A 21792-nucleotide genomic window follows, 5' to 3' on the forward strand; every position below is an offset into this window, starting at 1 on the left:
GCCATTTGTCTCCCAGTCTGCACTTGTAACCAGCATTACTCCATCCCTGGTGCAGGATCAAGCATTTGGACTTGTTAAATTTCATGCCATTAATTGTTGCCCAATGCTCAAATCTATCTAGATCCCACTGCAAGGCCCCTCATCCCTCAAGAGTCACAAGTACATCCAGTTCAGTATTACCAGCAAATTTGCTAATGGTGTATTCAACTACTGCATCCAGATCGTTGATACAAGTATAGAAGACTTATTAGGCTGGCTAATTGCCTCTGGATTACATTTAACCCCTTAGAAAGGATGACCAAAGAGCTATACCTCCCTACAAACAGCAACGAAAACAAAAATTACCACAAGAATAGTTAAGAAACACCAGGCTTGGGTTTTGGTTTTAGTTTGTTTCTGTTAAAGCCCACCCTGCCTCCAAGCTCTCCCCAAGACACTGGAGCAGTGAAGCGCCCGCGGGCCAGGGCCCTGCGGGGCGCTGAGGGAGTGAGGTGAGGTGAGCTGAGGTGAGCCGAGCCAAGGGGGGGGTTTGTAGCACCCCGCGGCCCCTCGGAGGGGCCGAGGCCCTTTCCCCGGCCCGGCCCCTCTCCGCCCGCAGCTGAGACGCCCGCACTTACCGGGAAGAGCAGGCGGTACCGGCGGGGCGGCCCCGGCTCTCACCACCACCGCCGCCGGTTGAGGGGGGCGGGGACAGGAGAGGGCGCGACTGATCTCCGCGCGTAGCCCCCCAAAAACCCCGCGCGCCCCAGCAGCCAATAGGAGGCGCGCGCCACGCGCGCTTTTAAGCATCGCGAGAGCCCCAGCCTCCACCCGCCACCCCCCCCGTACCCCCCCTCCGGTGCCGGGCAGCGAGCACAAGGCGGGGTTTTCGCGGACGCCATTTTCTCTTCTCACGACCGAGGTCGCTCTCACTCTCCTTTGCCGCCTCCCGCTGCCTACGCCGCTTCCGTCGCGGCTCCCACCGGGCAGGTAAAAAGACCAACCGGCCGCGGCGCGTCGGTGCGGGGCGGACGGCGCTGCCCCTCCTCCCAGCGGCCGGGCCTGTCTCACCCTGGGCCTCACGGAGGGCGGGGCGGAGCGGGGGGCCTTCCCCCCTCCCCCCGAGTCCGCCTTGACGGGCAGCGGCCTTACCCAATAGGGCGGCGGCGGTCTCGCGCAGGGGGGAGGCGGCGGAGCCAATCGCCCAGTGGCGCTGGTGGATGTGCGCGTTGGCGGTGGGGGCTGCTCCCCTTTCTCTCCCGTACGCAGCGGGGCCGGCGGCCGGCGCAGGTACGCGCAGCCCGCGGCGGGACGTAGCTGGGGTTGGCGAGGAGGGGGCGCTGCCCACGCGTTGTGGGGGGACACGGCGGCACAGGCCGGGCCGGGCCTTCTTAGGGCTGGCGGGGCTGCCGTCGTGCCCCTCTCGGCGCCCTTGCGTGACACAGCGATGTGGGAGGCCCGCGCCTCCCCTCTGGCGGGGCCTCAACCCCCAGTAGCCGCCGCCGCCGCGCCCCGGGACTCCCGCGGGCTCCCTCAGGGATGGCGGCGGATGGGGTGAGCGCTGCGTGGAGGAGGAGAGCGGGGTGTCGCCGCCTCAGCTGCCGCTGAGGGTAGCCCCTCGGGCGGCGGAGGGAAACCTGCGGGCCCCAGGGGCCCGTCGCGCCCTGAGGGGGAGGCGAAAAGGGTGGCCACTGCCGCTGCGGGCGGCCCTGGGCCCAGCCAGCGTGGCTCCGGTGGAGGCCGGCAGCGCTAGCGGGTACTCTCTGAGGGTGGGGGAGCGGCCGCCGCCGCCTTCCTGCGCCCGCCCTTGGTAACTCTGTGCCTGGGGCGAGTTGTCGGGAATTATGGCGGGCGGAGGGGAGGGCGCTCTCGGCAGCGGCCTGTGCGGAGGCGGGCGCGGGAGGCAGAGCGGGGAGCGACCCGCGTCGCGGCCCCGCTTTCGGGGGCGGCGGCGGAGTCCCCTTAGCGGGGGGACAGTCCCGCGCCGCGGGCTGCGCTGGGTCTGGGGCCGCCGGGCGCCTCCTTTGTGTCTCCCCGGGCGCAGGGGGTTAAATCTCCCTGCGACCGCGTGGTGGTGGTGGCGGTGGCTTTTCCGCTGCCGGCTCCGCCTAGCAGCGGGCAGGCGCCATTACAGCGGCCGCCATTTCTGCTGGTCCCCGCCACCGGGGAGGTGAGGCTGGGGGCGGCAGGGGTTATGCAGCGGCGCCGCCGCCGCTCTCCCGCTCCGGAGCCAGCCGGGCTCGCCGCCGCGGCGGGCGGGCAGCGGACGGAGGCCGTGCCGGTGGCTGGAGGTGCGGCGGGCCGCAGGGAGCGAGGGGGAAGAGAGAGGGAGAGAGGAGAGACGGGCGGGAAGAGCCGCTACGCCCCGGAGGGAGCGGGGCTGAGGCACACCGGCGTTTCCCGGCTCTTATGTCTGTGGTGGCTGGTGCCGCCTCCCGGCTTCCGTGGCAGCTTGATCCTTGGGGTGTTTATAAAAACATGGCATTAGTCAGTCCCGCGAACCCGGTTTACCCAGCAGAGCGCGGTAACTGAGCGCCGTCGGTTCGCGCGGCTGGGGGAGGTTTGGCCAGGCGGGTGAACACACGCCACTCAGGGAGACTAAGCCCTGAACAGTGTATTACAGTTCGTTTCCCGCAGCCCTAAAATTCTTTGGGGTGGTCGGAAATAGAATAACCGAGGTCCGAGAAAGGATATTTAAACCGTGTAAAAAATCTGCCCGGCCCCTCACTACACTCCCCCACAAAACAGCATTTTGGCAACGTCTGGCTGAGACTTCGCTGTCATTAAATCTGTGCGTGTCCGTTAGCTCACTTTAAGTGCCCGGAAAGACCAGCGTGTGCTGGGAAGGCAGTGCCTGCCGTTAGCCTTTACAAGCAGGGCAACAGTTACAAATTAGCAGCTGGCTGAGAGTATGTTTAAAAAGTTAGATGCACCTTTTTTTTTTATTTTTTTTTTCTTCCCTTCGTGGGTATCCTAATGACTGGCTACCATTTTCTGAGGCAGTGGAAATTAATAAAATACAAGGGGGAAATATATGATTGTTTGGCTGTGTTATCTGTAGAAACACATTTTAAAAGAGAAAAAATTGCAAAATATTTCTTTTGTCTAGACTTCTCTCTAATGTGACTTACTAGTATTCTGAGATTGACTTAACAAAAACAGGTCACAAATAAGATACCTGTTTCAGAAGATCATAGTGAAGTTCAGAAGCTTTTGACGGTTTTGGTTATGTGTGTGCGTAGAGGATTATATGTAACTACAGAGGGTGGTATTTTTAGAAGATTTTTTTTTCCCAATATGGCTAGAAGTTGTAATTTGTCTTTTGATCAGCTATTATACTTGAGTGAAAGGCATGCTAAAATGCCTCCTAGTATGTTGGTAGAGAATTCATACAACTAATGCTGACAATTACCATGATGGGACTTTTTAGTTTAAATTGTTTATAACTAAACAGCAGGAGCAGATTGTTATGTAGTGTCCTTTAAAAAGCAGGCATGTATCATGTAACATTTTGAAAATTGGAGCTGGATGCATGTTCACTTGAAATGTCTAAAAATAATTTTTAGTAAATGTGGTTACTTAAAACTAGTGTGTGCCCAAAAGCTATACTTCAGACAGTAACTGTTTATCTGTAAGTTTAGACTTGTCTTTTTTCTTAGTGGTGTGTGGCCTCTGTATGCTTTCTCTTTTATACAGAGAAGCTTTGCAGAAAAAACTCAGATCAAACCGTTGGTCTTTGGCTGTAGTGAAAATCAGAGCTGTAAGTGAGCAGACTCACAACTGACCTATGCTGTTTTCATAGGCTCTTGAAGCAATAGGCTGTTGGATTTTGATCCCGCCCAGAATACTTGAGTTTTTCTCTGCAAGGATATATAATAGCGGTAAGTTCTAGAAGCAGGCATTTATTTTTGCTTTTTCCCTTTAGCACAATGTACGTTTTGCCTTTTCACAAAAGAGATGTACCAGCTTTTTTTATTCTTCAACAGGTTTTGCCTGCCCACCTAAGAAACAAAGATAATGGAGACTGAACAACAGGAAGAGACCTTTACCAACACAGAGACAAATGGTAAGTTTTTTAAAGGACTATTTCTTTTTAGAAAGAACCTCTTTAAATGTCAATGTTTCTGAATATTTTGTAATGCTTTAACTGTATCAGATATTTGTATCAGCAGGAGTTTTGCATTCTGCATTAAATCATTTAATTTTTAATTAGACTGTATCATTACAATTGCTTTTGAAGCATAAATGCATAATCTGGCATGCTTTAGACATGGAATAAGTAGCTGAAAGTTATGACTAAGGACTCGGAAATATTTAATAGGTGAATATTCAGTGCTTGTGTGCAGAGTGTGAATACCTAAGAATACTATCAGGCATGTGCGTTAATCGCATTTTGTTTATTGCAGTTTTTACATGCAGCAGTATAAATATGTGAAACGTCTCTAGAAAGCTTAATGAAAAACTTCTTTGGCATAATTAGTGACAAAGTTAGGGCATTAGTGTCGTCGATTCATGCGTTTTTTCCAAACAGTATTTGAAGTGCTACTTTACTATTATTCCACCAGTATTGGACAAACTAAACTACATGTGAGCTTTTTGCCTGAAAGGTTTTTCCCACCTGTATATTATAAATAAATACTAAGTGCAACACTTTAAACAGCATGTCATGAATTTCTCACTGGCTGTGTGCATCGTTCTCACTTAAAGCATAGTTCATAGATTTTTAAATGGATTTTCAGTAGTTAATTGATGCGTAAGCTGATGAAGTAAAGACTTGTTTCTGTGCTTTGGATGCTCAGAGTAGGCATCAATAATTAGTGTTGGGCTAATAGGAAAGAATGCATTGAGAATACGGAGCATGAATTTGGAGTGCGTTCAATTTTATTATAACTTAGAAAGTTAAATAAATGTTTGTGTTTCCCCCCTATGGACCTCTCTACAGGCAAACGTCCTGCAGAAGATATGGAGGAAGAGCAGGCCTTCAAAAGATCTCGGAACACAGATGAGATGGTTGAATTACGCATCCTGCTTCAGAGCAAAGTATGCTTTCTCGTTTTTACTGGTTTTGCTTATAGCATGGCTCAAGACAGTGGTGACAAAGTGTATGTTTGGATTATATGTTTAGAAAGAATATGTACTTTATTTAATACCAGGTGACTTATTAGGAACAATTTTAAGTGTGTGTGAATGGTAGTAAAAGTGTATTGCAATGGAATTATCTTCAGTGATTCTTTTACAGGGTAATTCCCTAAGGATCAATACAATTACTTTTGAAAGACATACCTGCTGAAAAAATAAAGCAATAGAAATCATAAGGTGTTCTTACATTTGAGTGGACGGTTGTTATTTTGAGGGGAATGACCGTGTATTAGTCTTTGAAAAGGAAGCAGTTTAGAGAATGATCAGCTAGTGATTGTAAATTAAATATGACAGCTAAAGGAGAACTTCCTTAGGATTTTAGTAACTTTCTGAAACATATCTATTAAACTTGTTTAATTGTAACAACAGGAAGAAATGTGGGAGTAATGCTTCAGGGATTGCTGGGGCTTTGTCAACAAGTTTAAATAGTTACAGTAAAGTTACTATGTACTGCTTCCTATGGTGTTTCCATTTGTTACAGATGATTTGTACATTTTGAAGTATCTCAGTCTTTTGTCTTGGCATGGGGGAATGTCACTTTAACTCTGCATGGCATTTCTGACCAATAGTCTAGTTACATGAAATGTGCTGTGAAATGTGTGGCATGCTGTTCGCATCATATATGATCTGTGTAACAAAAGCAATACTTTTGCATGTAATCCTTGAAATAATCTGGTAAAAATACAGTTTTGCAATTACTTTTCTTGACTGTCTGCCAGTTTATTGCTGTTGATGTTAGAGACTTGAAGTTAGTGGCCGTTAACATTGGCTTTAACCTTTTTCAGAATATACTGGTCTGAGAAATCAGTTAAGTTACAGAGGTATAAACCAAAATTAGCACTTGAAGTTATCAAGAAATGTTAAGTAGAATTTGCAAACATAATCCTTTAAAAACAAATTAAGAAAAAAAAAAAGTTGATCAAATAAGTTAGGGAAATCGTTGACCTACGTTACATTCATATAGTATATAGTTTTGAGTGCTATAGTTGATGAGATTGCTTTAACACAGGCACACTTGCCTAGAGGCTTCCCTTTGGAATTGAAATACTAGCTGCAAAACTGAATATCCTTTCCTTTCTTAAGTTCAGTGGTAAGAGCTGTTGGTCATTCTTTTCCATGGACAAACTGTATCAGTTTGTTTCAATTTGATTTGAACCTTTCAAAAGCAGTGCCCTCCTGCCCCCACCCACCAGGCCAACAGAGTAATGCAAAAATAAATTTACCATTCTTAGTCTTGAATTCAAAAATAGTCAGTGTTGTGTTGGCATAACATAACTTCTGAAAACTATTTTCCAGAATGCTGGAGCAGTGATTGGAAAAGGTGGCAAAAATATTAAGGCACTTCGTACAGACGTGAGTATATATGAGTTTGAACTAATTTAACACCAATTCTTTCAGAGCACTACCTCCAAAGCTTGTTTACCTGCGTTTCTAGAAATGGGAGCAATTCAACTCTAGACATCAATAGTCTAGTTACAAGCCATTTGTAATGATTGTTAGAGTAGATAACTTAGTTCTTCAGTTTCTTTTTTAATTAAAACCCAGCTTGACGCATGTGGGAGGAGAGGTTTATATTAAATCTCTTCACTTTTGAATAAGATTCCACTAAATTACACACTTCAAGTGAGTTAACATCCTAATTGGAAATATTGACAAAGCTTAAAACCCCTAATTGTACCATTTCCCATATGTGTGAATCAATTATAGTACAACTGAAACCATTGCAGGTGGCTGGCTTAACCCAGTGACAGAGGAATTCTTTAACTTCCTTTAAAAAAGCAAACAAACAAAGTGGTCCATCTGTTCTTTAACAGCTTGCACATGAAGCCCAAAAGCATTAATACTAAGGTTGCTTGGTTTAAATAGGGGTATAGGACAGTAAAGGAACATTCTATTCTGTTACTTGGAAGCATTTTTTAATGGTCATGGCTTACTCGCCTATTCGCATTTTACAGTGGGTTGACTCTTGTGATTAGACACATGCTCAGCGTTAATGTTGTGAATTTATAAAACTTGGCAACGCTTCTTAAATTCCATTTGTTTACACTCCTGTACTTAACATCAGCTACAATTTCAACGTTTTTTTCTGATCAAGACTCTGTTCAACACAAGATTTGGCAATGTATCATTACAAATCAGTTCCAACTAAGTTCATAAACTACCGCAACTAGAATTGAGGCTTAAGTCAAAACGGTCAGGAATCATACATATGCTCACTAACTTTGGCAGCTAGTTGTATTTTTTTTAGGGTTTTTTTGGTGATTTTTTTTTTTTTTTTTTTAAGTAAATCAATACGTCACCTAAGTCCAGATAATTTAGATTGGTCTGGAAAACTAACTTTCCCGATTTGCCCAAGGTTCTAGTAATACCGATCTCGACAGGTTCTGTGTCTACCCTCATGAGCCAGCCTGCTACTGAAACATCATATGTTAAAAGTAAAAAGTAGCTTAGTCAGATCAAGTGACTCTTTTTAAGGTCCATACTGTTAAGCCACAGTCGATGTAGCAATCCGTTATTGTATTAGTCTTCAGAACAACTTAAGCTTGTTTCATTAATTGAGAGTAATGAGTATAGTTTGTATTAAATTAAAATTTATTGCTTTTCCCCCTTTTCCCTCTCCTTGTTTTTTTGGCCATATATCTCCGTTGCCCATGTACTGGATCGACTTGCCCCTGCGTTGCCCACCATGACGTTGGCCCATCCGCCCCTGAACGCCCATGTGAAAACCCTGGTTGGCTATGCCCAAAAATGTGCTCGTTGCCAAACGGGTACCATACTTGACAACTTCTGATTGAATACCCATGCCCAATGCCAACATCCACGAACGCCAATGACCAATGCAGTACAATGCCAGTGTTTCAGTCCCAGACAGCAGTGGCCCCGAGCGGTATGTCCCAACAGTTTATGCCTCACTGCCTGATTAGAAAGAGAGAAATGTATTTTATTACCTGCCTTTGATATAATTAAATAGTATCCCCTTATAGACGGTGTATTGTTTTTTTTTCAAGTTTTCTGTCTTATTTTCCCCATTAAGTCTTTTTGTCACTGAACTTTTACGTGAGTTGCCCACCCAAACGATCCACTAATTTTATTTCAATGGAAGGAGCACAGCTTCAAGTGTTGCATATTTGCTGCATTGTAAATCAAATTGTTTCAAAGTAGTCTCTCGCTCTGTCTTTGTGGCCCACCTTGCTCCCCTCAACATTGCCTGTTCATAATTATTTCTGATGAAATGCTAACTCTGGTTCACTTTCCTTCACTTCTCATTTGTTTTGTCTTTTTTTTGTTTTGCATTTGTATTTGTTTTCTTGGAGGGCCCATTAGTAACCTGATTTCTAACTGGTCTCATAACCTTACTGCAGATACAGTGTTCACCACTTGCATATCCCCACTTTTTCTATGAGAAGGTGTGCCGGTTTTACCAATGTAATAGCGAGGGTATCCTAAATTAGTGGTGGCGGGGAACATGAATATTCACTTCTGCTTTCAGTTCTGCGTCAATTTCTTGCCCACTTAATCTGAGCCCTTCCAAAAGCCCATTCTGTCTTTCTCTCTCTCTGCAAGACCTACCTAATCTTAAATTTATCATGCATATATATTGGGCATAAACAAAGATGCATGTGTTTTAAATTGAGCAAACAGGTTTACTTTAAATGGGGAATATTGACTGTAAGTTCTTCTCTGTAGTAAATCTTGCTAGAATTTTGTCTATGATGATGAAAAAAATTTACTTCTACTTCTTCTTTTCCACCTTCTCCATATTGTCTGGCATTATGGCCTCCAACAGCATCTTGAGTATAAGTGCGGATATAGAGACAATTGGAGAAATCTTGAAGAAGATTATCCCTACTTTAGAAGAGGTATGTCTCTTAACATTTGTTTCTTTTTAGAGGTAAAAGATTGGCTTTTGAAACAAGATAGTTCTGCATGATTTGCTGCTTTTTAATACAGTAAATTAGAAAGTAAAAAACAAAAGCCTTTTAAAGAAGGGTTATGGCTGTCAAAATACATGTTAGCATTTTTTTGGTAGAGGACAGAGTCAGCCACTATTTATTAAATGAACATTTCAAAGAGCCTCCCCCCTTTCAAAAATACTTCCCTCCTGACTTGTTTCATTCCCGTTTTGAAGTAGTTGTAACTTGTATCCTGCATTGACTTTGTAAGTAAGAATGTTGCACTGTATGATATCTTCTTACATCTTTGTGGAAAGTTGTGCAATGTAATGTAATAAAGAAAACTGATTTGACATCAGTTTATGTTGAGGTGAGGTGCTTAAATAGTTGTGATCCTATCAAAGGAAATACGGGATTACAGTTCAGCAATAAATCAAGTCATACCATTGTGTTTGGAGAAAAAACTTAAGAAAACCCTGAATATTTTTGAATTTTTATGCAACTAATATTTTATTCTGTTCCTTGTATGCATCTTTCTTTCAGTATCAACACTACAAAGGCAGCGACTTTGACTGTGAATTAAGGCTTCTCATTCACCAAAGTTTGGCAGGAGGAATTATTGGTGTCAAGGGTGCTAAAATTAAAGAACTCAGAGAGGTACTTGTTTGTTGTTCTTCTAAGATTTGGGTTTTGTTCAATAAAGAACTTACTTACGTTTGCCCCTTATGAACACAAAACACTATCTTCTGTGCAGTAATTCCTTCGGAATCTACTGCATATGTGATCCATTCTGAGATGGATCTGTGAGTTGTAACTTTCTTGCAACCTCAGCAGCAAAGTCGTCATTGGTGACAGACCCTAGGATTTCTTGTTGAGCTTCTAAACCTTATTTGTGGGAGAGTCAGAAAGGAATTTTTTTTTTTTAATAAAAATGGCATTTATAACTCCTAGGATGAACTGCTGTATATAGTCTAGGTTTATTCTTGTCATTGGATATGCAAAATGGTTTAGGGTCAACACATCTCCGCAAACTCTTATGATGATAATTCAATAGATGTCCTGAATTTTACAGTAAAAATTTTTATAATTTTTTTAATTCTGCCTCCTAGAAGACTATTGTTTAGTTTCAGTGAAGGAATGGGGTATTTAAAAGCTAATGGTCTCTATGAACTTAAAACACCTCTATTCTGTCCTTCCTTGGCATTGTGTCAGAGGCAATTTTGGGTCAGCTCAGGTATAAGCTGATACCTGTTTGCACAGGTTGAGAAAGGCAGGATAACTAGACATAATCCTCGCAACATCGCTGTCTTGCATCCAAAGCATGTTGTCTTGACATGTGAAGGTTAATACAACCTGTAATGTTGGAATGTGTGTGTGGTCCTTTTGCTAGTATTTAATTAAATTATGGTGTAAATGAGCCATAATTGAAAGGAGAAAATGGAACTTTTTTCCTCCTCATACAAAACTATGTCAGCACAGATCTTAATTTAAAAAAAAAAAGTAACCCTAAAATGAAATTTCTTGTGAGAATTCAGAAGGAAGCATGCACTTAAAATGGCTAGGAAGTTAATTGTCTTTTGGATTGTTTCTTTAAAAATGTTTAATGAGTTTATAAAGTTGTTAACAATACTTATATTAGACAATCTTGGATTTTCTTTTTCTTCAACAGAACACTCAGACCACCATCAAGCTCTTCCAAGAGTGCTGTCCTCATTCTACTGACAGAGTGGTCCTTATTGGTGGAAAACCTGATAGAGTCGTTGAATGTATCAAGATTATCTTGGATCTTATCTCTGAGGTAATGTTTATTGAACTTATTTTATTATTTCTTTGGCATTCATGAATGTTAGGGATCATTTTAAAATGGCATCTTTCAGTTTCTATTTTGAATTCAGTACCTTCTACTTTCCCAGTAACAAAGAGATTGTTACCACCTTTTAAAACTGTTTCTTCCGTTTTCTAGAATTAGGGTGCACGTTATGGGGGAGGGAAGCAACTTTTGGTACTGTTGGGCCATTTATTCATGCTTTGCATGTCATTAAGATGCAAAAATCAAAGAGGAAGGGAGGCAAAATTCATTTGCCACTGATAAGTAACAGCAGTTTCTCTGTCATAGTTAAGTTCACAAGAAACACATCACCATCTCCTCCTTTCTTACCAGCATTGTGAAATCAAGAACATGTTCCAAATGCATAAATTCATATTTATACATTTAATATATTAATTAAATATGCTAATTGCAATAGTCCTAATTGGGTTGGGGGGGTTGTTTTTTGTTTGTGTTTTTTTTGTTTTAGTCTCCAATTAAAGGACGGGCTCAGCCTTACGATCCCAATTTCTATGATGAAACATATGACTATGGTGGCTTCACAATGATGTTTGATGATAGAAGGGGACGTCCGGTAGGCTTTCCAATGCGTGGAAGAGGGGGTTTTGATCGAATGCCCCCTGGTCGTGGTGGACGACCTATGCCTCCATCAAGAAGAGATTATGATGATATGAGCCCTCGCAGAGGACCTCCACCACCTCCACCAGGTCGTGGTGGTAGAGGTGGCAGCAGAGCTCGTAATCTTCCTCTTCCTCCTCCACCACCTCCTCGTGGCGGGTGAGTTGTTGCATAAATGACAATAAATACAAGACTCAAGTTGTGTTATATCTTCTGAATTACATTCATCTTTCCAGTGTGTTTTCCACAGTTCCATGTTGGTAGTGATGTATTAGTGAGTGTGTATTAGACCAGAGTATTTTCAAAGTACTGGAATTTAATTAATTGCTGCACTGTAGTAATCTACCAGGACTATAGTCAGTAGTTCTGAAACTTTGTTATTGAGTACTTAGCTAGAGTAGTTTGAAATTAAGTTGTGTGTGAACCATGTGAATGTGAATATTTAAGTTAGAATAGATGAACTAGTTTATAATGCAATTCACATGCTGCTGCTTTTTTCATTTTAGAGATCTTATGTCCTATGACCGAAGGGGCAGACCGGGAGACCGTTACGATGGCATGGTATGAGCCTAAAATTTACCATGTTCTGTTTTGTGAAGCACAGATAGTGTGCTGACTCTCTGAAGATACTGCTGCTGAACACATGCACTTAAGTGTGGGACATGCATGGTTCTGATGATACAACCAAAATGTTTTGTCCATACAAATGCTCTCTCCTGTAGAGGAATGTTTGGGGTGTAACTGGTATCTTAGACATGATGTTTTATTTTCTTCCCTCCCTGCCATAAAAAATGATACAGGAAGTTTGTGGTCTATCCTGCAGGTTTTCTTAGACTGACTGTCTTTCAGATTTTTTTTTTAATCAGGATAACACAAATAGGAATTGATAGGCTTTTCAGACAAAGAAAATGCATCAGAACAATGTTCTCTGAAATTCTTTGGTTCATACAAGCATTCTTGACACTAATGTTGGAAAACATGAGTGCAGATAGAATAATACAGATTATAGAATACTGTCTACAAAGAGCTCTAAGTTGATCTGGAAAATGATTGCTCTCTTTAGTCAGTTCTTGTCCGTTTGCTGGTTTCTGTGCCTGCAGAAAATCCACTGTAATTCCAAATGTTTTGGAGCTGGGGCCACTGCTAAGTTGAATCTTAAATCAAATTATGTACATTCAACCATATTAATGCTAATAATTAATACTAATGCTGAGGGAGAAAATCTCTTACAGAAGCTCAAAAAAAGGCTTAAAGTTACTCTTCCATGTTGTATTCTGAAATGTGACTTCCCAGCAGTTATCTGCTCTTGTACTAGATTCCTCTTTCCTGGGAGGAGAAATCATGTGTGTCTGGGAAGTAAGTCTCTATAGTAACAATCTTCTCTTCTCCTCTGGCTTTGGTTGGCACCTTCTTTAAGATGATAGGTGAGACAAGATTTTTATTTTTTTTCCTTTTAAATGAGTGGAGGAGAGCTATGAAATGGGCTACCTAAATGGGCTTTAAAAAATTCCTCCTTTTTGAGAGTAAAAGTTACTGGAAGTACATATTGCAAGAATGTCACATGCTTACTAGAAATATTATAAGGAAAGGTTTTCACACAGTTACAAGAAAAAAAGTTACCTGTCCCACTCTGTGTTAATAAACATGAAGAATTGAGAAGTACATTTCCAGGATTCCTTTGTATTTATATGTTTTCAAACCTCAGGTTTTGTGTTCTTATATTTGCAGCTAATAAAGCTAGTGCTAGAGCATATAAATTGAGCAGCCTGCCCTTCTTTGGGTATCTGGTTGAGCACAGTCTTGCTTAGCTTGAACTCTTGGACAGTAGTGTGTTCTATTTTTATTACATTCCAGCTAGAATAGAAAATCCATTTTGACTTCTGTTTAGCCTGACTTTCTTGACATGAGTTTCTACAAGTAAGTGGAGTCATGTCTCTTCATTTTTTTTTTTTTTTGTTCTAAAAAGCAATTTTATTTCCTCTTCACAGTGCAGCTGGTCATGGCTTTGGCTCCTTCATGACCACGTGTCATAGCCTGCTTACAGTTAGGACTGCTTCCCAGCAAAGACTGTATTTAGTTTTTAGTTTTAGTTAACCATGATCCTAGTATCCTAAATAGTGTAAGCACATAGGAAGTCTTCACATGGATTGTGAGGCTGAATGCAAAATAATCCTGTTGGCCAGCTTGGGTCAAGTGCTCAGGTCTCGCTCATCCTCATCCCTGGACCCGGAAAGCTCGTAAACACTTGAGACCTTGAAACCCACACACTATAGCTGGCTATAAAGTAAATATTTTCACAAATTCAGACACTAGAGTCGTCTAAAAGTTCAGTCTTCCCAAGTATTAGAAGAGAAAATAGTTGCGTGTCACTCAAACCAGGACAGTCACCCACTTAAGAAGATGCTTGTCTCTTAGCCTGGCTTACAGCTGTAGTTTAGTTATGTACTGCTGTTGAAAGAGTTCATTTGGTTTATAATAGTATGGTGAGCAGGGCTAGGGAAGTGATTATTCCCTTGTACTTGGCACTGGTGAGGCCCCATCCTGAGTACTGTGTTCAGTTTTGGGCTGCTCACTACAAGAAAGACATTGAGGTGCTAGAGCATGTCCAGAGAAGGGCAACGAAGCTGGTGAGGGGTCTGTAGCACAAGTCTTATGAGGACCAGCCGGGGGAACTGGGGTTGTTTAGCCTGGAGAAACGGAGGCTGAGGGGAGACCTTATGGTTCTCTACAACTACCTAAAAGGAGCTTGTAGCGAGGTCGGAGTCAGTCTCTTCTACCAAGTAACAAGCAATAGGACGAGAGGAAATGGCCTCCAATGGCCCTAAACCAGGGGAGGTTTAGGCTGGATATTAGAAAAAATCTCTTCCCTGAGAGGGTTGTCAAGCATTGGGACAGGCTGGCAAGGGAAGTGGTGGAATTGCCATCTCTGGAGGTGCTTAAAAGACAGGTAGACGTCGTGCATAGGGACATGGTTTGGTGGTGATTTTGGCAGTGGTTGGTTGGTGGTTGGACTTCATGATCTTGAAGGTCCCTTCCAACCTAAACAATTCTATAATCTTCATTCTGAAGCTTTTTGCTGAAGGACAGACTTGTATTTTTTTCTCTGTTAACAGAGCTATATATTTCAGTGTGTAACTACTCCAAATCAAATGCCTGAGGACCATAAGGGCTGTATTACAGTATTTCTTTAATACTTTCATCCTCAGGGGTCTTTCAGATACATAAATGCACAGATACCAGTGGGAGAGGTGGAAAATAAAGTGGACAAGCATATAAAGTCACTTTATCCCTTCACCTCTTTTTTAATTAACTGAATACTAAAATTGTCAAAGTACTGAAAACTTTAAAATATGAATTAATAGAGACTTAGAATGTCTCCTTTTAAGTGGACTGTGTCTTCACAGACTTCTGTGTCTTTGGACTTGTAATGTGCTTTTGCTTCTTCAAATGCTTCCTAGTTCTTGGTATCTTTCTTAACTTATATATGTATATGTACATACACATGTCTTGACATATAAACACTTGAATAAAGGCACATACACTTAAAAAAATACCAAGTGTTCTTCATGTTTGAGAAATGTAAGGTTAACAAGCATGTAAAAAATCAGTAAAGGCAGAACATGTGACAACTCTTCTATTTATCCATGCAGATGCTGGAAGAAGGTAACAAAATTTCACTCTCCTAGGTCACCCTGTTAAAAAACAGAGAAAATTATAATAAAATAATTTGACATCGGTTAGAACTGCATGCGTTTTCATTAGATCTAAAAGTTAAGCTCTTTGCCTTATCCAGCCAGTGTGTCATCTGGTTTCTATTCTAGTACCAGTAGTCCCTAGCACAAATGAGTCTGTAGAGTTGAATATTCTGTTACATACATTAAAATCCTATTTGAGAAGCTGGGTTTAGAGTGCACAAATGAACATCAATTGCTGAAATTGTGGAATTCCGAAAGAAAGAAATGCTATATATCACGTTTTAAAAATGTGATTAAATTTCTAATATAGTTAGGCAGTAGACTGTTAGTCTAGTTCCTTGCTGTATAAGGTATACAGAAATGAATTGGTAGAACATAAGTAGTGTCCTTCCTGCTTGCCTGCTGTTGGCATAATCACTGACAGTTACTTCTTTCAATCTCGTTAAACCTTCATTTTTTAAAGCATGGCAGAAATAAAAGATTTTTCTAAAGCACGGCAGAAATAAAAGATTTTTATATATAATAGCACTAGAAGATGTTCTAAAAGGGACAAGAAAAAAGTTTGCTCAAGCTTTGCTCTGCCGTTAGCCATGTGGCCTTTGTTAGAGGAAAAAAACAGAAAGGGGAAAAAGTGTGACCACTTTTAGTTCCCTCAAAGTGAAACTAAAAAGGACCGAGTCCCAGAAGTGGTCTAAATCACATACTTTTAAGTCTTTTTTGTAATATAAGTGTTTTTCTGTACTAGTAAGTGTTGTATTTGCTTGCCAAGTTACCCATAAGTCTGCATGACATGTACTTAATTTAAATTTCTTTCCTCTTTTCCTCCTATTATGTTGTGTCTGGAAGATGATGCAGTGTCATGTGGATGCCTGTGACGATATGCAGCCACCAGAGCTGGTGAGTGTACTCAACCTTTTTTTGAAAACTGCTTCATTGAACGGGTTCAGTGATAGCAGGAATTTCTGGATTTTTCTGTGTAGTCAGTGGCAACTTGCACCTATTGAAAATCATAAATCTGTCCTTCTGACTGAGAATTTATTGTCAGTTTGTCTTTACAGTGTGTCCTGTGCAGGCAGCTAATGTTAATAAAAATGTGAAAGTATGAAAGGTGCTTTTCTCTACTGCTTTTTGCCTCTTTTACACGCCATTTTCGTGTTGTAAATAGTGACTTTCTCCATAACTGCATTGTAGGTGTATGCATTTAGAATATATATTTTGTATTAACCTCATAATGTTGTGTTTCCTTATATTCCAAACAGCAAATATAGAAAGCAGCTTCTTACTTAAATTTGTGGATAAACTATTATGCTTTACTTATCAATGTATTTCAAAATATATCATTTGATCAGATAGGTTTTGGGAAGTGAAGTTATGGAGTTTGTCAGGTTTTCATGCTCTGTAGAAGATGGCAACATGCTACCAAATAGTAAACATCAGTTCTTAGCTTACATAAACACAGCAAATATAATTGCTTAACTCCTTTGCTGTCAAGTTCATTTGTTGTCCTGTAGTCTTGGAAGACAGAAATGATCAAGGAAGGGATTGTTCCTTAAAAAAAACTAGCCCAAAAAGGGATCCTGTGGCAAATACCATCAGAAATATGTCTGTGTGTATGCAGTGTGCTGGTCTGATCAGCCTCTGAATTGAGTCCTGGGCAGAGTCGTTCATTCTCTTGTATTTTGGACTCCACTACAAGCTCTATTATGTTGTATTGCAATCTGTATTGCTAAGTAATGTGACTGCACAATATGGGTTGCTTAGAGACAGAGGATAAACTCAACTCTTTGGTCTGAGCAGCTTCCATTTTGATCTTCTAAAAAGGTAGCAGGTAACTAGTATTTTGGAAAAAGTTGTTGCATTACAACTTCTACAGACAAGTAGTTGTGGTTGGTTGAACTTGGCTGGCTGCCAGGCGCTCACCCAGCCATTCTCTCACTCCCCCTCCTCAGCAGGATGAGGGGGGAAAGATGGAAAAAGTTGTGGCTCAAGATAAGGACAGGGAGATTCCTTATTAATTACCGTCATGGGCCAAACAAAGTTGACTTGGGGACCGTTAATTTATTGCCACTTAAAAATAGAGTAGCATGGTGAGAAACAAAGAGGAAAACTAAAATGACCTTCCCCCCACCCTTCACTTCTTCTCAGGCTCAACTTAATTCCTTCATTATGTACTGTTATGCTTCCTCTGCCATGAGTGCTGCAGGGGGGATGGGGAATGGTAGGTTGCAGCCAATTATCAGATTTTGTTTCTATCTTCACGCTGTTCCCCTACTCCAGTGTGGGATCCCTCCCATGGGATGCAGTCATTCATGAACGGCGCTAATGTGTTTCCAAGGGACTACAGTTCTTCAAGAACTGCTCCAGTGCGGGTCCTCTTCATGTGGTACAGTCCTTCAGGAACAAACTGCTGCAGTGTGGGTCCCCCACAGGCCACAGGTCCTGCCAGGCACACCTGCCACCTTCATAGTCTTTGCCACAGGCTGCAGCTTCCTTCAGGGCCTGTCTACCTGCTCCCACTGTGGATCTCTCCATGGGCTGCTGGAGAATGTCCATTGCAGTGCCTGCAGCACCTCTTCCCCCTCCTTCACTGTGGTGTCTGCAGGGTTATTGCTCTCACTTTTTCCCACCTTCACTCATCTCTCACAACTGGTGCACACTGGGGTTTTTTAACCCTTTCTTAAATGTTACCACAGGGGTGTTATCACAGAGGTATCGCAAAGCTTTGCCAGTGTTCTCAGCTTTAGACAGCAGTAGGTCCATTTTGGTGTTGGCTAGAACTGGCTGGCTTTGTCTGGCACAGGGGCGGCCCCTGGCCTGTTCTCACAGAGGCCACTCCAGCAGTCTCCGAGAAGTTGAATTTTGGAGAACTGTGCATATTTATTTTCTGCTTCTGTAGGAAAGTATAAAAATGGGGTCTTGTGCACCTAGAAGGCATTAGATTAAATGAAGCACTGGTCGTCAAATACTGGTCTACAAATCCTAAAAATAAAAGGAGGCCAGGAGTGCTCGTTGCAGTGATTTGGAATTGGTGTATGGTGGTTTTAGCAGAACAGAAGTAACTGACGTCATGATTATCTGTTCTAAGATACAAAGTGTTGTAGCATAGTCTGAATCAAGAGACATTAAAGAGCTACTATTAAGAGATTTGCTTTTTTTCCCTGAAGACATAGTTAAAGTAGGATTGACAGTCTCTGGGTAAGCTTTTTGTCCCAAAACTAGAGACTTCAGTCTCTCCTGAGCTGTATTGGTAGCATTAGTAAGGCTGTACTCAGATCTTTTCATTTAAATGTTCATTTAGTCCACGGAGGGGTAGGTCAGCATCAAGAGCTATCTACCAGCAGCTGAATTTGTGAGACTGCTTGGTAAACTGCTATCGCTGGATTGGTTATGTCATTTTATGCCTTAATCCTAGAGGTTTTGACAGGGCAGGATAAGAGGTTAGTGAAATCCTGCCCCCCCCCCCCCCCCCCCCCTTTTGTTTCTGGTCTACACTTTTTGCCTCTGTATGCCTTTGATGGCACAACACCGTTGTATTTATAGTAAGGTTGGTAGTTGAGATTTTTGCATAAAATAAGCTCAAAGTTAACAATATGATACTTAAGATGAAAATAAGTTAATGAAGCATGGCTGTTCACTATTTAAGATGTTTTTTTCTTTCTCTTTATAGTTTGAGGGTGGATCTGGATATGGTAAGTGTTTATATAGAACCTTTATGTATACTTCGTTATGTAGTTATTAAAGGGCTTGATGCATACGTTTAAATCAGACTATTCTTATGCAGGGGGGCGTGGTTCATATGGAGATCTTGGTGGACCCATCATCACAACACAAGTAACGATTCCCAAAGATGTAAGTGAAGTTGACTTGCTTTTAACTTATGTTTTCTCTTAAAAATAAATAAATAAATAGCAGCCTTTTTTTAGATGATATAGATAAATCAGAAGTATTTAGGGTGCTTGATAAGTACGTATAACATAAAACAAGTGTTTCTAAATCACCAAAATTCTATTCTGAGTGTTTGCTTTGTGTCTTCACTGCAGAGACACACTAAACAGTTTTACTGATTTTTAGTATTCAGTAATAGAGATGATCTGTGTAACTTATTTTTTGCAAATGAGCAACTGGTTCTCCCAGTTTTATCCCACCTGTGTTTATACCAATTAGTACTGCAGGGGATGTTTTGAGGCTGTAAAGAAGTAAGTTTCCATTGCAACTCTTAAAACTAAACTTAAGGAAGCTACTGAAACTCTGCTGTGATTTTCGTAACTATTTTTAGAGAGAAAGTTGTATCAGGAAATGAATGCTTTGCTTTCTCCCCTAGTTGGCAGGATCTATTATTGGAAAGGGAGGCCAGAGAATCAAACAAATACGTCATGAGTCAGGAGCTTCGATCAAAATTGATGAACCATTAGAAGGCTCAGAAGATCGGATAATAACTATTACGGGAACACAGGACCAGATACAAAATGCACAGTATTTACTGCAGAACAGGCAAGTTAAAGTTTAATGTTGTCCTTGCTGTCAATTCTAAACTGACTGACGTACATTCTAAAGCTGCTCTTCTCTGTGATACGGTGTTTAGAAGGCAGGATTTAAGTAACTATTCAAACCTAACTTCTCCAGTGGTAGTTCTGCCTTGATTCTCTTCTGTTCTCCATTCTAATTAAAATGAAGACACCCTCAAAACTAATCTTGCTGGAAGACGCCTTAACCAAGCAGTCCTCTCATTTTCTCTGGTGAAAACTGCTGCAAAAAAAACCTACCTGTAATAAATTACATAGAGCCTGTAGAAAATATAGAAGATTTCAGTGGATGTTGGTCTAGTTCTGTGTGGAAGACTAGTGATTTTGTTGTTTTTAGATAACTAAATTGACAACAAATCACAGTCTGCCATATGGCACAGACCATGCCTCTACAGGACAAGTTGAAATCGATTTGGTGCTGTTATGCAGCATTTCACACCTTGCTGGCATTACTTGGTCTTCTCTAGCAAATATTAACAGCTTTAGATTTAATTTGCTTAGTTTTGCTTTATTAACACGTTGGCTCTAGTAGCAGATTTTAATGTTTTAACTTGAATGTTTGGCTTTAGATTACTAATATTTACATGTGTCTAAAATATATTAATATGCCTATAATTACTAGCCATTAATATTTTAAAATTATTTAGTTTTAAATGTATTAGGAATTTGTAATTTAATCTGCTCTAAGAATGTCATTGTGTATGTTGATGCAAGATGTATGGTCCATCATTCTAATACATGCTTTTTTCTTTTTCTTTTATAGTGTGAAGCAGTATGCAGATGTTGAAGGATTCTAATGCAAGATTATTTTTTCTTTTTTATAGTGTGAAGCAGTATTCTGGAAAGTTTTTCTAAGACTAGTGAAGAACTGAAGGAGTCCTGCACCCCTTTTTTTTTTTTTTTATCTGCTTCTGTTTAAAAAGCCAACATTCCTCTGCTTCATAGGTGTTCTGCATTTGAGGTGTAGTGGAATCTTTGCTGTCCACCAGATGTAATGTTTTTAGTTCCTTACAAATACGTGGGGGGAGGGAAAGGGCGCACGAGACTAACATTGAAGTTTTAAAGCAGCAGCAGAGAGAGTGAAATTTATTTTTGTTCATTGTTGGTGGTAAATTGTAATGTTTTTCTGTAATTGTTGTGAACACCCTGCTTTTATGTACACTGTATTTTATCTTTTTTTTAAAGGGGAGAGAATACTGGTAGTCCACATGTCCCTGCCATCCTTTGAGAGCAGTGTGCAGAATGTAATGCTCTTTTGTAAGAAACAGTTTATGATTTTAAATAAATTTAGTGAACCTGTTCTTGGTGGTCATTTTTCTTCAGATACAGATAAGGTGGTAGTATCTAAAAATGGATACGTTTTCTCTTTTGTTCTTTTTTCCCCCACATAAATGAAAGTTGCTCTTAAGCTTGCTCTTCTACTTCTTTGATATAGATGCAGTTATGTGGGTTTTTTTGACAAATTAAAAGAAACTGTGTGAAAACAAGGACTCTGCTGTTTGGGGAAAAACTGCAAAAATATTCATGCAAATGCTGTGTAAAACTTGACATTTTTGCAAATGTTTGGCCCTCTTTGCAGTACATATATATATTGGTGACAGTATATAAATAAAATATTTAAAACCTTTGTGATGTCACTGAGTAAACAGTGGTAAAGTACACCTGGTTATAGACAGCTTGCTTAATGCAGATAACACTGTTAGACATGACAGTTGCTGTACCATTACTGAACGAATTATAGTTGTTTTCTGAGCTTTTATTTGTATGAGATAGAATTTCTTATAAATTGGCAAATTGACGGTATCTTAACTCTGTAACTTTTCATTGTATGCAAAATTTTAACTTGTTTGGTTTCCTTGTTGTATGTTGAATTCCATTGTTGAATTTGTGAGAAATTAAAAAAAAAAAAAAATATAAAGCCTCTGGATATCTCATGTAATACGTTGGCATTTGTATTTATAGTTTACAAGTTTTAATTTCACTTCCTGAATAAAAACAGATTTAAAAATGCAGAAGTGTGTGATGGGTCCCGGCTGAGCATGGATTCCGTTACTGTCGTGGGTTTTTTTGTTTTCCCTTGGATAGTTGAAAATGTATTGCCTTTTTAATGGCGTGCG

The 21792-nt window shown here is 41.1% G+C and overlaps 1 protein-coding gene across 8 annotated transcripts; it reads left to right on the forward strand.

Moving 5' to 3' along the window:
* The first annotated feature begins 884 nt into the window (after window positions 1-884).
* On the forward strand, window positions 885-21607 carry HNRNPK (heterogeneous nuclear ribonucleoprotein K). Of its 8 annotated transcripts, none has more exons than XM_082498078.1 (16): window positions 885-969; window positions 3782-3860; window positions 3966-4044; window positions 4909-5019; window positions 6415-6471; window positions 7962-8005; window positions 8906-8978; window positions 9555-9668; window positions 10681-10809; window positions 11309-11616; window positions 11964-12018; window positions 15999-16049; window positions 18820-18841; window positions 18919-19001; window positions 19474-19643; window positions 20439-21607. In XM_082498078.1, exons 3-16 carry the CDS (start codon window positions 3997-3999, stop codon window positions 20470-20472), a joined length of 1299 nt encoding a protein of 432 aa, XP_082354204.1. In that variant the 5' UTR covers window positions 885-969; window positions 3782-3860; window positions 3966-3996; the 3' UTR covers window positions 20473-21607. The 8 variants fall into 8 exon arrangements, with proteins under 8 accessions (XP_082354204.1, XP_082354208.1, XP_082354210.1 ...); XM_082498082.1 differs by lacking the exon at window positions 885-969 and adding an exon at window positions 1145-1269 and having other exon boundaries at window positions 3966-4045; window positions 4922-5019; XM_082498084.1 differs by lacking the exon at window positions 885-969 and adding an exon at window positions 1145-1269 and having other exon boundaries at window positions 3966-4045; window positions 4922-5019; window positions 20500-21607.
* The last annotated feature ends 185 nt before the right edge of the window (window positions 21608-21792 follow it).

The sequence above is a fragment of the Vanellus vanellus genome (assembly GCF_965231255.1).
Source record: "Vanellus vanellus genome assembly, chromosome: Z".
In the NCBI taxonomy this organism is placed as follows: Eukaryota; Metazoa; Chordata; class Aves; order Charadriiformes; family Charadriidae; genus Vanellus; species Vanellus vanellus.

Bases quoted from the DNA above. Each gene is read 5' to 3' on its own strand.
- HNRNPK (XM_082498078.1), top strand. From the start codon at position 3,997: ATGGAGACTGAACAACAGGAAGAGACCTTTACCAACACAGAGACAAAT. The intron at 4,045-4,908 runs GGTAAGTTTTTT...TTCCCCCCTATG, and splicing joins TTACCAACACAGAGACAAAT to GACCTCTCTACAGGCAAACG. The intron at 5,020-6,414 runs GTATGCTTTCTC...ACTATTTTCCAG, and splicing joins GCATCCTGCTTCAGAGCAAA to AATGCTGGAGCAGTGATTGG.